Below are 17998 nucleotides of genomic sequence, written 5' to 3' on the forward strand. Positions count from 1 at the left end.
GAAATCATTTTCTTAAAATGATAGGATTAATTTAAACTCGGCTATCTGTGCTTTGGGTATTAATTATCTTAGTGCCTCAGCGACACAATCCTGGCGCGCGCACGCACGTACAACGCGGAGCGGTGCACTTGCTCCTCTGAACCCTCCTTCCCACGATCCGCCCACCACCTCGGGACTGAAGTCACGTGCTCCACCGCCTAGTGTCTCTTTCGTCGAGCCCACAGCCCCACAAATCAAACTCAGTCAGCGCCCGGCAGAGAGACAGAATGGAGGATGAGAGGCGGAGAGGCGGCTGTTGACAGAAAGCCCCATCGGCGCCAGCGGAGGACACTTAAGGGATGATCGATGCCGCGCTCGTCCAAAAATGCTGGTTTCTGTGGTGTTCCTGCAAACCGGGAGATGAGATTTGCACAGAACGGAGAGCATCTCCTTGCTGTGATATTCAACAGTCCGCCTGTGCACCGTGCGTGGTGCGTCGGGGGTGTGCGGTGCACGGGGCGCACGGCTCAGTACCGCGCCGGCTCCACTCTGGACTGAGGATAACCGCTGCTCTCTTCAGCTCGGAAGGGTGATCTTCCCCATCATGAGGACTCTCTCAGCCAACTTGTTTGCGGTGCTCCTGATGTGCGCCCTCGCGGGTGTTTTCTACGTCTGGAGCGCACTGGAGAGCCGTTTGGAGCGGCAGAAACGCAGCTTTCCGGCACCAGATGGAGGCTTGTTCCACCGTGGTCTCCCCGAAGACCCCTCCACCAAAACTTTCCGAGCCCTGCTTGCTGTTCCTGCGCCACAAAGACCTGCCCAGAATCTCAGCAGTCAAGCCGCCTCCGCGGGAAGTCGAAATTATCATGTGAAAGAGGATAACAAGAAGAGGTCAGCGCGGCGGGAGGGTCCGGTCACAACATCAGTCAACCCCGTGGACAACAGGATTTTTTGGAGTGACTGGCTCGAGGACCTCTTCCCGGTAGGCTTCACGCAGGAACACGCGTTAGCTTGGAGGAATAAAGGTAGAACGTCCCGGGTGGTTCGGCTGGAGCGTGGATGCGGCAGGACATCCAATCAGCTCGCCACGTTTGCAGACGGGACGAAAGCATGCGTGCGTTACGGGATAAACGCGGATCAGGTGCAAGGTGAAACTTTGACGTACTACTTTGCCAGCGTGCTGGGCATCACAAACCTGCCGCCGCTTGTTCTGTCCCAGCTGAGCAGACACGGGGAGCAATGGGCGGCTGTGAGGACACGGATCGACAGCCTGCAGTGGAGCGATGGGACCGTGGTTTCCCTCACCGAGTGGATTTCCAACCTGAGCGGCGTGGTCGCACCTGCGCCGCTCCGGCAGGAAAGCGGCGGGCTGCACCCTCTGCTCCAGGGGCTAAGCAACAAGACCACGGCGGAGCTTCTGGAGCTGATGCAGTGGACGGACCTGATCCTGTTGGACTACCTGACTGCAAACTTCGACAGACTCGTCAGCAATCTGTTCAGTCTGCAGTGGGACTCGCGCGTCATGGAGCGGGAGACCAACAACCTCCTGAAAACCCCTCACGGGGACCTGGTGTTCATAGACAACGAGGCGGGCCTCGTGCACGGCTTTCGGGTGTTAAACATGTGGGAGAAATACCACAGCTCCGTCCTGAGCTCCGTTTGCGTGTTCAGGAAAAGGACCGCGCGGCGCGTGGCGGAGCTGCACGCGCGCAGAGACGCCAGGCAAAGGCTGCTGGAGCTCTACCGAGACAGCGAGCCTTTGTCTCAGGAACTGGGATTTCTGTCAGATGAGCACGCGGTCGTTCTCCAGGAGAGGATCAGTACTCTGCACAAACATATTTTGCATTGCAAAGAACGCTACAGCGAGCTGTGAGCACACAGGACGCGCGCGCCTGGTGGATTTTATTGTCTGCACAACTAAGAGAAACGAGCTTGTCAAATGTGAATGTTACACCTGTGCAACAGTGATGCACGAAAACGTCTTCAGTATCCAGCTGAACTACCTCCCGTGAATAGAAATGCCTTGTTTATAAATACTAACGATTTATTTCATGCCATTAAGTTCTCCTGTTTAACCTGTGAGGGGAAGTTATAGACTTCTGTCCTCTTTCACTGCATTCATGTTCAGCTGAATATAAATACATGTAAAAATGTAGAGTAAAAGCCTATTTGTGACAATAGGAAACCATATGTTTTTTGTTTTGTTTGTTCAAATTGTGTTAAAGAAACCCCATAAGCCTTAAGTTTACCCTACAGGGGTCTGCAACCTTCAACACTTGGGTCAAGTTCTCACTGACAACAACCCAGGAGCCCCAAAGTCTAACTTGACCCTTCAGAAAAACAAGACACTGATTTGTATTTATACTATTATGGTAGATATAAATGAACTATTGTTTTTGGCATAAAAATGAGCCTTTTTTTTCACAAAAGAAATACATTATAGCTTTTAACAGAGGTTCACTTCTTTTCAAAATAAAAGACAGTGTGTCACAGAATCATCTCAAGGCAGCATAGGTAGGTAGTAGGTAGTGTAATCTCAGTAATGATTAAACAACAGTTTATTTCACCATCTATGGAGCCAGAAATTTGTAAATCTAACAAACCAAAATTAAATCAGAGCTGAGTGAGTGAGTATTTTTCAACCAAAAAAAAAAAATTTGTTCCAAAATAGAAAATAAATTTTATAATCTAGTAAACCTAACTGTCCTCCAACTGATTTTCTGTGTAACACGGTGCTCAAAATTCTCCGTGTTTTAGTTCAACTTTGTAAAACTTGTAAGCCAAACCGCTTAGGATTGTTGGAGCATTACAGCTGCTGTGCACAAGAGCCTTGCAGAGTGATGGGCTCATTTTCTTTTCTTTTCTTTTTTTTGCTTTACTACTTACTTGCTTTTTACTTTACACTTACTTTAACCAGAGAGCCACAACGAAGGGGCCTCAGGTTGCAGACCCCTGCCCCAATAAATCCACCATTCTCTCCTGCTCAGTAATTTGCACACATTGTAAAATAGCTGGCACCTTCCCTCTTGCACATTTAGCCTTAAAGTCGCCACTGTGTCATAAATGTTGTGTTTTTATGTGGTAAATATAAATAATACAACCAGTTTTGATGCTAAATAATTTAATGTATGTTGTAACATTCCAAAATCTTTCTTTGTTTTTTATAAATACATCATAATCTAAGATGGCTTTCCATTGTCAGTGAGTTCTTTAATGTCAATTGCTTTACTGGTTTATCAAGTGGGCATCAAAACAGAATTTGCTTAAATTTTTTGGAGCAGTTTGAGTCCTCCATCGCCTCTGTTTTTGCCCGTACAGTGCTTTCATTGTGCTGTAGGAATATCATGTGCTGGCACAGTGTTTCGCCAAAAGCCTTACTGTCAGCCACAGGCACGCTACGACATGAATCTCCTCTAATCCCTTTTATAATCTCAGACAGAATGATGAACCGAAGGAAACAACTGACATTTTGTGATGCGATTTGAAAAAGGTTCCACTCTTCTATAACTGTATTACAAATTCCTCCTTTTCAATTAGCAAAGTGCCAAGTTTGAAGCTCTTCGGAATGGAACTCTTGTGATATCAAATGGGCCAAAAAGTAAAAGCACTTTAGTCTAAGAACTAAAACGGAGCCAACAAAAACAAATGAGAGTCATAGAAAAAAGTAATGCATGCATAATGCTGCTTGAAGTCCCCTTTGTTATGTTTTATGGTTGATCCTCACTTTTCATTTCATTGACTTTTTTTCCTACCATTTTTGTTCCACCACAAGACTTTTTTTTTGCCACTTGATTTATGAAAAATATGAACACTTGTGTGGAAAATATGTCCGGCTCTTTAAAGCCTAATTCTTTCCAGCCTTTTGCTGTCCCACACCTCATATGGTTCCTTTTATCTGTTTTTTTCATGAGACCAAAAGCTTCATCTCCAATCATTGTGAGGCATAGCTGCATCTTGTTGCCAATTGTGGCTTATTTTCAGTTTCACTTGCAGTTTTTTCATACACCTGTGACTCTTGGAGCCCCTGTAGGGTAGTTTTTTTTCCTATTCAGTCACGGCAGTAGTATAATCTTAGAAGTCAATATGTGCTAGTGCTTTTTTATATATAGGCAGAGGAGGTTGTGTTAATGAGGTGGCCGCATGCTCAAATGTGAGCATTTTTGTCTCAAGGGAGTTGCAAAGGCTGCACTTGCAGCTGGGCATGGCTCTCTGGGCATGTCTCTTTATGCACTGCAGAGAGATTTACGACAAGCTGCAGAACCAGGGATTAAAAACAATGGCACATGAGGCCTGCATGTCTATGCTGGTCTTAAAAACACGCCTCCCTCTGTGTCTTGGGTGATTTTCTCCTATCTGTATGTCATCCACATCTCACCAATGCTCTGCCATGCATCTGTCTTTATTACTAGCATCCCTGTCAACTCCCATCAATGAATTAAAAAGTGAGGAAGTGAAATTTCATTCTTTATAGGTTTTGTGTGTGTGTGTCTGTGGATTTTTCTTTTATATGAAAATCCCTTTTTTTTACTGACAGCCATGCCATCAGTAATTACACTAATGGGGGGAAAATCAAAGGGGTTGTCGAATCCCTCTATAACCATTAACACGTGTTCCTCACTCCCTCTTCCAACCTGGGATTCTTCAGCGCCCCCTTTTCTTGCAACATCCTCATGCACGCAACCCTGTTGCATGACATGAAAGCACCAATGTTATTAGTTGGTGTACATAGCAATTAGTTATGCTTTGCTTTTATAGATGTCAAGTGCTCTTCTTACTTTTCCAGATGGTAGTTGTTGCTAGAAGACCGTCCCGGGCTGGGGGAAGGGGTTGGGGAGGTGCCCGGGCAGGCCAGAACACACACCCCAGGTATTTGAGTTGATCTTCTTTTTCTTTGTGCACATTGCAAACATTCCAGAGGAGCTCTGGGAGGATCATCTCCTTGGACACATGAGCACAAACAGACAGTGCTGAGGCAGGGAGATGAAAAGAATCCCAGCTGTGAATACAAACCAAAACCGAAGAGTAAAAAGAAGGCAAAAGCATCTGTAAATCTGGATTATACGCGTATTGTAGGAAAAGCCTGTTGCTTTATAATGCACATTTAAAAAATACCAGCGGTGATATATTTTAGAAAAGGAATTAGTGAAAATGATACTTTTTAATCAACTCAAGCGTGTGATTAAACTGAGCTTATCAAGTTTACATTCTTGAATTTACAGCTCACTTTTAAAACACCCTGCAGGATCTTATGCAATGTTTAAAGATTAAAAGTATTTGTAGACTTGAAGTCACTCCAATAATCTTTTAAATCTATTGTGAAAGAGCTCCCAGTGGTTTTTTAATTATGATTACCGTATGTCATTTTTACCGAAAATAAAAAAATAAAAATGAGTTGTGTTCTAGGACTTAGTTTCTGCAGAGTGTCAGTATTTTATTAGAAATTTGCCTCTGACTGCGTTTATGCTTGTTGGCGCAGCATAAACGCACCCCAACTTCCCGTCACCCATCTGTTTACACGCTCTCCGGCTAGCTTACAGCCCCTCAAACCCTCAAACTGTCATTATTGGTGCAACAAAAATGGTGAGCATTTGAGCTATCCAGCTGTACAGTTTTGATCCAGATTCCAGCTCACACGAGAAAAGCAAAGACATACATGGATCTATTTGTCTGCAAGTGGATGCATCGGAATGGAGCGGAGCAGGGACCTTGTGGCCTGCCCAATATGTTTCGGCCTACTATGTATACTCTTTTTGAACTGCAATTTTGCATCTGCTCCTGATTCTTTATAATACTCCGAATTGCAATTTTAAACTTACTTTTCTTAATATATGTTCTCCATTATCAGAAAAATGCTACAAAAACGTGTTTAAAACACCAAAAACACAATTTTCATCAAGTGAATCTTTATATATATATATATGTTTTTTCTTTAACCTTGTGTTTTATTCTGCAGAACTTTGTCCAAGTCCATGCTGTATCTAGATGTCTGAATCCCCTCAAAAGTCTTCTAATTTTAGAAAACTGATTTTATTCCAGTTTTAGACACTTCTCTGAGTTTGCAGTATGTTCAGTCTTGCATTTTTTAGGTGCTAATTGAAAGACTTCTTGTGTGTTTACATGGAGCAGGTTATTTTCCTCCCTCGTTCTTATCTGAGCTGCCAGGCTGCTGCAGATTGGCTTTTTAAGCAAATCATCTAACTCCTGCTGGAAAAAAACAACAGAAGAAACAAAAAGAAAGCCCCAAAAATTGGAGATTTTTGTGCAGCATCCCTAATTAACAGAGTCATTTCACTTGTATGGAGTGCTTTTGTCAAACATAACAAAGTGGCTAATAGTGTCTCTGTCCCTGGCAAGTGGAAATGGACAGACATTACTGGCATTCTTTCATGGCTCCACAGTTCAAGAAACTTCCTGCGCATGACTGAAGGATTTCATTATGAAACTCGGGGAAAGTCACTTAGTCACAGCTGAATGGACACAAACCATGGTGGGTAAACTGGGGCGTTGAGTTAATGACTGGAGAGGCTTTGACAGCGTAAAGGTTAGGCGTTCAGGCTACAGGACGCATGCAGAGGTTGCACAAAGCCTGGCTTTGTCCAAACAGACACAGTAGTAGGTCAGAACCTTTGTGTATGCTTTGTCTGGAAAAATTAGAAGTTAATGAGTTTAAGATGTGGGTGCGGGGGTGGGGGATTTTTTGATAAAACCTTCCCTAAATAACTGATTTTCCCAAATGTCTGTATTCAGCCATAGAACCTGTATCTATGAAGATCAGACTGCTTTATGTGTGCTTCATCACAGAACACTTATCTGAAATCCGTTAATTACTTTGTCGTTAGCTATTAGACTGAAACTATTCCTGAAAGGCTAACAAAAATAATTGTTTTGTTTGCTATAATCAGCCAATGATTTATTAGGTATTAAACGATGCCATTGAACATATGCAAACAGAAGTGATCTGCATATAATCCTCTAAACTGTGTTTGAAACATGTGCTGTTTAACCTCAATTTATGGTGTTTTTTTTTTTGTATTTTAGTGTAACACGATTTGCGTAATGCTTTTCTTAGCAAACATGCAAAACAGATGCTGATTAATTTCAACATTAGATTTCAGTTTAATTTGCCACTGGTTCACATCCCAGCGTCACTGAGAAAAATGTCAGATCACAGCCTGTGGAAACCCGTTGCCTGGTTCAATTTCATCGTCGAAATTTGAATTAAAGAAAAAAAAGGCAGTGAAGTGGCATATTTTAGTGTAAGTGACGATAAATTTTATGGATGCTGCTGTGTTTGATTTAAGTGTGAAATGAAGGCCATCTGCACTGTCCTCACATTTAGAGGAACGATTTTATCAGAATATGACTTTATTGCTGTCACATACATTCTTAATGTATTTCTTGCATTTAATCTTGGAAATTTTACAACTAGAAATCAAACCGTCTTGCGTGTTTTTCTCCTTCAGTTCACTGAAATGTTGCACATGACATGATTGACATGCTTTACAGCTTGTGGTAGTCTTCTGACAGATTGCCTCAGTCTGGGGATCTATTACAAGTACATGCTGTTTAGCATTTGGATTCATCTCTATGTAAATGTGAATCAGTGTACTTATGGAAATTACTTTTTTTTATTATTATTAGCTTCATGGTGAAATAATCTATCAGTTTGCTGCTGAATGCCTCTTCTTCTTGCCATCTGCACCCTGCTGGGATTGTTTCGTCACAATGAAGGTATTTCTCTGCCAATGTCATGAATGAGCCGTGGCCACAGGGTAGCCAGTAAGCCTCATAAGCAGGTGAATCACTGATTAGTCCAAATAAGGTTGCAGGACTTATCGTTGAATACCTAAACAAGCGTGAGGAGGGCAGATGGATCTGATGACAAAATCAATTAGCAAGCTCAGCTTTCATATGAGACAGTTTATTTTTGTAGTCTGAGTGGGAAATGCTGTAAAATCTTCTGCTTTTTTCAAATCTAAAAAAAACCCTGTCAGTAATCTACTTGCTTGTTTCTAGTGGGCTTTGAATGTGTCAAGGTTTTTATCCTCCCTTTGCCCGAAGTGTGGTGGGAATCGATACTCAGAAGGGCACAAGGACGGGTGATACTTGATGACAAAATGCCTACAACCTGCTGAAACAGCACATTCCTTCCTGCGAGCTGGCCACTTGCTGTTTGGATGTTTGTGCTGGCTGGAGGCTGAACCCTGCAGGAGATTTGCGCAGGGTTACTCATAATACTCATTTTGAGTTATTGCAAACAATGGCTTTGCCAGTGCTCGGTAATTCTGTCATTTCTATGTAAATTGCACTTTGCGCCACCATGGGAGCTTGTTGTACAGCACCAATACTCTGGCTGTTCTCATCCCACAATGGTACACCGTTACACTAAAATGATTAAAGCTAACTGCGAGAAAATGTCACAACAGTCAATCACTTCGGCGGATTGGTGGATGGCTTTAACACAAGCTGGGCGCTGAGGCTTGCAGTGATGAATTTGTGTATAATTGGCAGGCAGTTATCCAGGTGCTGGATCTTTAGATCAGAGAAAAAAAACTTATGGGAAGCAGGGAGGGGTTGGGTTGCAGCTGACTCTGCAGTTCACCCAACAACGGCACAAGAATGGACATGTCACCGTAAAGACAGGAGAGCTCTAACAGAAGCCAAAGGAGAAAACAACTACAGGCAATGAATCAAATCAAGTTGATTCATTTTAACATCTCTTTATTTAACGGACGACACGCTTTCAAGCTTTTCTTCTGTGTTTTTGACCCATTGTTTTAAGGCAGTTTCAACCTGCTTTTGTTTTTAATGCCTTAAGTACAGGTTTGACCTTTGTCATTTTTGCTCTTGTTCTCATTCTTCCCTTCTGGCTTTAACAGAGACAGAAGAACAGGCTCTAAACCTTTTAGCTTCTTATGAACGAGTAGATCACTGTCTCATGTGCTGATGAAATAGAACATGTGACAGGGGAGATAAAAGTCTCTGTGTGGAGCTGACTTGCTACCGTCAGTGCCCTTACAGACACTTCAATTAAAAAAATCCTGTACAGCTCCTGGCTGCGCTTGTGCAGTCATTTTATATGTGCGTCATACTGTATATTGTGTGATTGCTGATGCCAAATGAATGCACTAGTGTCACATCTGAAACCTTCCCTTGTATTCTTCTATTACATTGTATAGACAACATTATTACACATTGTTTATTTACACCAACGTGGTTTAATGTTACAGGGAGTATTTGTTGTCATGGGTAATGGATTAGTACACATGGTATACACCCAGAAGCATGTATAACCTGCACACATAATCTTGGACGCCTACCTATAGGATTCTGAAAACCGAAAATAAAGCATGAAGTAGAATACGTTGACCTTTTGCCGTCCACCTCAGCAAACTAAAGAGAAAGAACCATTGTCCACGAAAAAAGAAAAGTAGCAGTTTTGACAAGGTTACTACCCACCTGCCAAAAACACTCTTATGTGTTCAAATTTGAGCTTTAATAAAATCAAAATTGCTGACCTAAAACATCCCCACATCCCAGTTGTTATAAATTTAAACTGAAGCAAAGAACATTGAAAAGTTTTTATGGCCAGCCTGTACATACGTTTGTTTTTGATGTAACGTCAGGGTTTTTCTACTAGGGATTCAATGGAAAATCAAACCATCTCCCAGTGGTCATTTGAGGAACTCCAACATGTGGGGATTTTGAGTTTGAGTCACAATTTAGAATGGAAGGTGTGGACTAAATTTGTACACATTATCTGTACAGTATATGATCTAACAAAAAAATAGCACAAAAGGAACGAACGGGTTAATGTTGAAGTTTGATGGTTGTAGGATGGTGTTTTTTTTTTTAACCTTACCTTTGTCTACAACAGGAGAAAAGTTGAAAAGTCATCATGTGTCTGTTGAGCACCTGCTGTGAGAGCTCCATGAGTTAAAGCTTCGTGGTTGAGGTCATAGTGAGACTTTTGGTCAGCATTCCAATAACTTCTTGTATTTTGGCTTAGGACAGGGGTCCTCAACCTTTTTCCTGACAAGTTTGACGTCAGACAATATTTTCACAGACTGGTCTCTACAATGCTGAAGTGGGTTTCTGATTATTTTTTAGCTTGCAGTTTCCCTTAGCTTTTTAACTTTAACTTTTCTGTAAAATATGTGCAGCTGGTTTTAACTTTATTTGTACTCTAGATTTTATATAGGAATCATTAAAATGTGATATAGATTTTCCCTTGCCCCAATAATATGCAAATACATAAAATTAAAAACAAAACAGACATTTTCTAGAGGCTATATAATGATAATACCAAATACACCATTTGAGAAACTGCATATCTTTTTTTTACAGTAAGATCTTGAAGGCTAAGAATATAATATTCTATTTTCCAATGATTTCATAGATTCAGAAATGCAATAAAAATGACAACTGTTTCTACAAATACAGGATGAAAACAGAGTATTAGTTGGCCAATGATGCTTCATGAAAGGAATAAATAAATAAGTATGAGAAAAAATTACTGTGAAATTATTAGATAAACAGTCTGCTATGATTGTGTCATATAAGGTTGTGAAAGTTAAAATGCGACTTATAGTCCAGTGCGATTTATCTGTGTTTTTTTCTACTTTATAATGCATTTTTGGGCTGGTGACTTATAATCCGGAAAATACGGTATTCATATTTTGAGCAAAGACTCCTGGTTTTGTCTGTTAAATGCAGCTTTCTTTTATTTTGAAGTCAAAGGCTCTTCTAGTGTTGCCTCTCTGGCTTTTTCTGTGTAAAGAAACTTCCTAAATACATTTGTATTTTGGATTTTCAACACTTGACGGACTGAGCGACTTGACTCCAAGAATGTATCAGACATGATGGGGAGAATCCAGTAGCTTTCCAAAATAAAACTTCCTTCCAAATGAGATTATAAAGAAAGCGAAAAAATTGTGGGTCGTGTTTATTTTTTCTCCCATGGACCGGGTACTGGTTCGCATCTTGAGGGTTGGGGACCAACATTGGTTTGTTAAATATTTATGCGATTCTTTGTAATGGTAAACAAAACTTTAAGTGGTGAAAGGGGCATAGGATGATGTATTCATTTAGGATTAAGAGCAAAATAAGGTAAGTTTGTGAATGAGGGAGAATTCATGTTTGTCGCATTTGTGAATTTAACTCAAAGAGTTGACTAGCCCAACTCTCAAAAGCTCGATTAGCCAAAACAGTCATTCAGTGGAGTGAGTGCAGGAAGCGACTAAATACACAACCCTGGAGGCTCCACTGTTGGTGTTGATAGTCAAGGAATTTGCAAAACCCACTCCCACCATTTGTGGTCTGTTGAGACAGGAAGCTAAATCCTGTGGGGGAGGAGTGACAGGAAAACGAACATTTGGGTAGTCCTGTTATCTTCAGCCACTGTACAACATCAAACACAAAAGTGAAGCTGAAGTAAAAGTATCTGCAAAGACTATATAGAAATATATGAGGTTGAACAAAAAGGCATCCTTGGTTCTACTCTCAAACTCTCACACTTGCAGTCAGATGAGACCTCATGTTCAAATAAAAAAAAATAAATAAATTTATACTGTATTCATCCCTCAATGGGGAAATTCTTCTCCGCATTTGACCCATCCCCTGGGGGAGCGGTGAGCTGCAGCTGAACTGCGCTCGGGAGGCAGTAGTGTTAAGGGCCTTGCCTAAGGACCCCCACTGGGTGATGTTAACTGCTCGCCATTGATATGGTAATTGCCCCCCAGTACCATTGCTTATTCCCCTCCGGGAATCGAACCCTGGATTCCTGCATGGTAGCTTGTCACCTTACCAACCGAGCCACCCAGCCAATCAATAATAATAATAATAATAATAATATCAATCCTAAATAACTAAATTTAACTTACTAAACTAAGCTTTCTACAAAATAAATTTGTGCTTATTATCTTTTTAATTTAATCAATATCCTGTGCAAACTGTTAGCGCAGAGGGAAAGTACACAATGGTTGACTAATGGTTGTAAAAATAGTTTTTTTGTGTGTTTTTAACACATTTTTGTACCACTTTTCTTATGATGGATGACATATATAAAGAAAATTTAGCTTAAAATTGTGTTTCTGAATATTTTTTATTCAAATTGTTGTGAATCAGGGGCAGATGAAAAGAAGCTTGAAGCAGTGAGGTAGGGGCCACAGTTAGCAGGCCACAAGCACCCTGCCTCACTTAATTTCGATGTATCCACTTGTGGATTAATAAATCGATGTACGTCTTTGTTTTCCTCAACCAAGCTGGCATCTGGCTCAAAACTGTATGGCTGGATAGGATGTCCTAGGAAAAGACACAAGTTTTTTGACTTTGCCTAAAAACAGCACAATCATATCTAACCCTTGTGCTATCCTAGGCACTTTAACATTGGGAGTTGGGTCATCTAGACCCCACTAGACAGTGCACTGAACCTTTTTTCTTCAATGATTTGTGATCTTCACTGGTGTCCATGGATTACCTTAAATCTTTCCACCTTAATCCACCTTTGTCATGGTAGGGAGAACACGTCAATGTGAGGGTGGGGTCATCTAAGATAGCACAAGGGTTAAAAGACTGTTGGAAACATTTAGATCAAATGATGATCGGAGTGCGACTTTAATGTATTCTATGTGATCTCAAAATAAGTAAAAGTACAGCTGTTATAATTCTAAATCTGTTATAAAAAAAGTTAAATCAAGTCGATCACAATTACTTTTAACACAACTAAAGTGTCAGCCCCGCCAAAACTGGTTTGTTCTTCTCAGTGATCACTTTAGGGCGCAATCCCCACAGCAGCCTCTAACTATAGCAAAATCCCCAAAGCAAGCAGAAAGTCATATTTATTCTCCACATTGTGAAACTTTTATGAGAAATTAATGTCTAGGCAGCTTGGAAAGCAATTCCGTGGTCTCCTTTGATGTGGGTAATCATCTTTGATCCAACACAGGTCCACAGAATTAGTGATGACAACTGAAAATGCATTAACGAACAAAATATACAACACATTTTACCCTGTCCAATAAAAATATTTCAAGTTTTAGGAAGAAGGTCCTTCAAAGGACACGCAGGGAAGTATCTGTTACAACTGAACTGCAGCGCACTACATGACACACACACTTCAAAAATACAACTTGTCACGACGGCACTGCTTCGTTGTCACACCTGTAACCCGACTCATCTCAAATAATAAGGCTGAGAGGTCCAGGCCTCCCACGCCAGCAGCAACTGCAATTATGCTCTGACACGATTGCAGGCTGATGCTTTGTGTCTAGCACTTCATCACACCCTCAAATTACCCAAACCAAGGAGGGAACAATGCAGGCTGTAGTGCTTCACTTCCTTCCACTTTGTGAGGCCAGCCAAGTAGCACACCTTTATATTTGATCATCATACTTTGCATAACTTGAAACCTTTTGCAGGAGAACTGAATGTGGCAGTGTCAATATCAACTTATTAAAGGTCAGCACTTAAAAAAAAACAAATGAATTTACAAGAAATAAAAAAATGGATGTTTGTACGAAGCAGAATGACTGATCCTGATACAGTAAAAGGATTTTAGAAGTGTTTGAAGTCATTTTTCCAGTGACATGTATTCCCCTGTTTAATTAATTTCCTATCTTTTCTCAATAAATTTCTTGGCATTCCCTGGATTTGGCGATTGCTGTTATTTTAGACTCTGATTGATTGCTTGTGGGGTCTAATCATCAGAGCTCCTTACAAAGACATCTTCAATACAATCAATGCTACTGGAGGAGAGACTGAATCACCTTCTATAGTCCTTGCTATTGCACTGTCTACCACACGAGGAGATATTTATTGTCTCTCATTTTGACTATGTTCATTTTTCCTTCATCTTTCGATTTTTGAACCACCTCATTAATTCTGCGCCATTGATCTTTTCTAAGAGAAATAGAGGGATTTGTTGATCAGCTGAGGGTTTTATATATCATTAAGATCCACTGCTGTGTGAGGCGGTTATAATGGGGAAAGTGGTGACCTGTCATCAGGAAATTGAAAAGTAAAGTGACAGAATAACTTATTCTAAGACTGAATTTTGCTTCTCTAGCAAGACAGAGGCTGCAGAAAAGTGATTTATTAACCTCTCTTTGGACTTTTATGCTCATAGCTCTCCCTCCTGCAGAAGGTTATGGTGAGTTGCATTGTCCTGTTATCTTGCATTTTCATTTGAAAGGGCTTATACCATGCAAAAACAACTTTTTTGAGCTTTTAAGTGTATTATAATTTTAATTTATCACAATAAACAACCCCAAAGCAGGATTTTGATCTGTTTACATATCTCTGAGTGTTCCTCTAAAACCCTGTACTCTGAGCTATAACCCCTCCCAATCCACAGAAACATGTGGGTTCTCACATTGTGACCTGACACAATTGTGTGCCTTAGAAAACAGCTAGTCAATTCAATTTTAGTTGTGTAGCCCAAAATCACAACAATCGTCTCAATGGACGGTAATTGTAAAGTACACATATAATCAAAAGGAATATGAATACATAGAATACAATGGGAAAATACTAAACTGAACTAACTAAACAGACTAAACTAAACTGGGCATATGCCCTTAGACCCTCCTTCATGGTAAGGAAAAACTCCTTGTTTGTTGTCCGAAATAAATAGACAACTTTTTTGGCCCTTAAATTCAATTCATCAATCAGTAAATCAGTATTTTGTTTTGCAACTGGTTGGATTGGAAAGGGTTGCTATTGAATTCCGGGATTGCATTACATTTGTCAAACAAAATTCAGCAGTTTTCTCTATTTTTTTTAATTAGCTTTGCACTGTAAAACAAGACATTTGTGGTTTTCTGTCAGTTCCTGATTGATGTGTGGCTTTTAAATCAATATATTGTGTTGCGTGTTTTTATGATGAATATCTGAAGGCGATAAAAAGCCGAGCATAATCAGCAAAAGCTTGGCAGATGGTCTTCCGCCAAAAGCATTCTCTTCCACAAGCAGATGCATGTCAGTTTTTGCAGCTTTACAGTCACATTCTATGCATGCGCAACAAACAGCAGGAGACTGGAAGAGAGCTTAAGACAACACAGATGGTGCACAGATTCAAAAACCTGCTCACTGACACAGACAGAGGACGGGTCGTTGGGTGTGCAGTCATGAGGTATGCAAACGTGTTGCACAAAGCCAGCCAGGTCTCACGACCTCGGCCATGTTTTGTTTTTATGACCCTTTGACTTCTTTTTAAAACCATTCCTCCCTTTCACTCTTGCTTTTTTTCCCCATTTTATCTCTTCCAAAATGTTATCACAGACAGAAAACGCCACATTACACGCAACACAGCATGGGTCAGTGGGCATCAAGCTAGCTAAAATTCCATGGTTCTTCCATGGTTCTAGGGTATATTACCCACGTCTGTGATAGTTTGCAATAGAACTAATCCATCAGCCTTGTTGGCTGTCAACATGCTGCCCTTCATAGGTATAAGCATGTCTGTCTGTCCCCTTCAACCCTTCCAGGTGTTCCAATAATTCATTTGGTGTCAACTCCTGCACGACCATTCCTTAACTTCAGAGGCGCAGGAGCAGAAGAAATCCCAGATTTATGAGATGCTGATGGACGGTGAAGGCGGGGGTGCAGAGCTTGAAAAAAAAGGAGGAGATAAGGCCAACTTCAAAGAGGAAAAAGTATTTGTTGTTCATATGTGTATATGTGGCACACAGGTATTTAAAGCTCTGCTCTGTACCTCAGACAGCTGGAATGCTCAGTTTTTGGTTCATGCGCTACTAAATATACAATTATCTCAGATATTACAATCTATTTATTTATTTACACCCTTAGGGTACTAGCAGTTTGGGGTTGCACCTTTACAAAAGTTATATAACTTTTCATAATGAGACAAGCATACCATAGTCTTTGATTATTTTTATTTTTTTTTAATATCAAAGGTGACCTTTCAAAGAATGCCTTCTTTTGCAGTTACATGAACCAGTTTGGCAGTTAATTGCCACCTCGTTTTGTCATGTTAGACTTTGCTCATGTGACTTTGCACATAACTTAATAGGTCATGTGTGTGCGTTTGCATCCGCGCGTGTGCACGTCCCAAGCAGCTGGCGCTGCATCGCACGGGCTCGTGGTGTGTGGAGTTGATGGATGTTCAGCGCGCAGTCACTCTTCTGAGCGGATGTGTAATGAACCCTGCTCTGCTTCGGTAACATTTGGGCTGATTGATTACAAACAACGGCCATTTAACATGCAGGCCTGCTCCTTCTTAACAATGCAACATAGCTTCCTAGATGAGATTACAAATATGGCATGAGTAAAGACACCCTCCTTTTCTTCCACAGCGTGCTGCGTTTTAAATTGAAGCTGTGCTGTTATCCTGTGTCCCGCCTCCCACATGGGGGTAACCACCCATGATGACAACCAGGCAAAATGATGATTTTTTTTTTTGCACAATTTTCCCATTTTTACATTTTACTTCCTGTTGAAGAGTAAATTGACTTTTACTTTTTAACACTTCTTCCAAGAGTTTTATTTCTGTAATTTCTCAAAACTGATGAATGTGACATGATTCAAAGGGTTTCTCACTTCCTCTGCCTTGCTTATTGCCTTTTCACTAAGCACTTTATTTGCTTCCACATTGTTTTCTTTTTCTACCCCTTGCAGAGTCTCTCTTTCATTTCAGTCAGGCAGGGGAGCTGCAGAAGTCTGATGCTTGATGTGTGTTGTGTGCTGGTCCTGAAGAGACATAGTGAGGGTATAAATAGAGCAGGCCCACAGATCGCTGTGCCAGACAGAATGCAGCATCTGCTGTGCTGGGAGTGCAAAGTGTTTGAGAGCTTTTAAACTCTCCATTTCTTTCCCCTTATCGCTCTGTCTCTCGTCTTTCTTTTTCTATACCTCTTACTGCCTGAACTCATCCTCTCCGGCATATCACTTGTGTCATTTCCCTCTTTTCTTCCACAGTTTTCCCTTATTACCGTTTTGCGGTTCCCCTTCATTCCGACCCTCCCCTGCTCTTACTCCGTGTAAAATCCCCCCCCCCCCCCCCCCCTATTTCACACATCTGCTGCCATGTGTTGAGTGCTGCAAAGCAGTCCCATGTTCAATTTAGACTGTAAGATCCTATTTCCAAACACACAGACAAAACCAGGGGGAAACAGTAACATAGGAAGGAAGATAAGTGTATCGGCCCTGCAGTGTTTTCACATCAAAGCTATGATTTCATATTTACCTTGTTTTCAAGATTCTTGTAAAGCAATGCAATAGAAATTAGATATAAAACCAACTTAATCTTATAGTATTATACAGTATTCCCGCTTTAATTCTGGGCAAATTTGTGAGAACGAACTGCAGATAAACTACATCTGCATCTGTCAGTGTGATTGCGTGCAGATTACCCCCCACCCAGAGCTGATTATCAACCCTTCCCTTTTTAAAATTAATTTCCTTGCCTCCAACTAAAGCTGTTTACCAAAGATCATAACCTGTGCAATTTCCTTGGAGTTTATACTCAACTGCTTATTATTTGATTCCTGTTTCTCCCATCTCTCCATACAAAGAGTCCTTTCAAAATGATTGCTTTATTGTGCCATTGTTTTTGCTACAGTCATTTGTCTATCAGACTTTATTTATTTCCCAGAAGCACACCACTTAATCTCATAATCTACTTTTGCTGTGACTAGATGTGTATTCCCCATGGACAGGGGGGGAGAGAAACACACATGCACATACACGTTTGCACTGTCTGCCAAAGTAATAAGCAGCTTACCTCTCTTTAGATTTCCATTTTTAAAAATAATTCATCTATTACGTTTTTTTTTGTTCTTCTTTCGTGACACATCCTTTCCCTGAACTTGTCTGTGACAAGCAGTCTTCCACGTTTGTTTGCTGACTCGGCACATGTCAAGCCTCCGGCACTCAAGTAATTGATTTAGGAGGTGATACTGGATAGCAGCAGTGAGAGGTTTGCAGTAACAAAAAAAAAATGGGGTGTCAAAAGGGACAACCTGCCAAAGGGAAGCAAGGGACTGTCCAGCCATCAGTAAAA

The 17998-nt window shown here is 41.0% G+C and overlaps 1 protein-coding gene across 1 annotated transcript; it reads left to right on the plus strand.

Moving 5' to 3' along the window:
* Window positions 1–177: 177 nt before the first annotated feature.
* On the plus strand, window positions 178–3168 carry fjx1 (four-jointed box kinase 1). The gene has a single exon (XM_004069733.5). The coding sequence runs from the start codon at window positions 584–586 to the stop codon at window positions 1850–1852; it is 1269 nt and encodes a 422-aa protein (XP_004069781.1). The 5' UTR covers window positions 178–583; the 3' UTR covers window positions 1853–3168.
* Window positions 3169–17998: the final 14830 nt, after the last annotated feature.

Source organism: Oryzias latipes, chromosome 6 (assembly GCF_053564925.1).
Source record: "Oryzias latipes strain Hd-rR chromosome 6, Olatipes_Hd-rR_3.1".
In the NCBI taxonomy this organism is placed as follows: domain Eukaryota; kingdom Metazoa; phylum Chordata; class Actinopteri; order Beloniformes; family Adrianichthyidae; genus Oryzias; species Oryzias latipes.

Excerpts from the sequence above, each read along its gene's own strand:
- fjx1 (XM_004069733.5), top strand. The coding sequence starts at position 584 with ATGAGGACTCTCTCAGCCAACTTGTTTGCGGTGCTCCTGATGTGCGCC.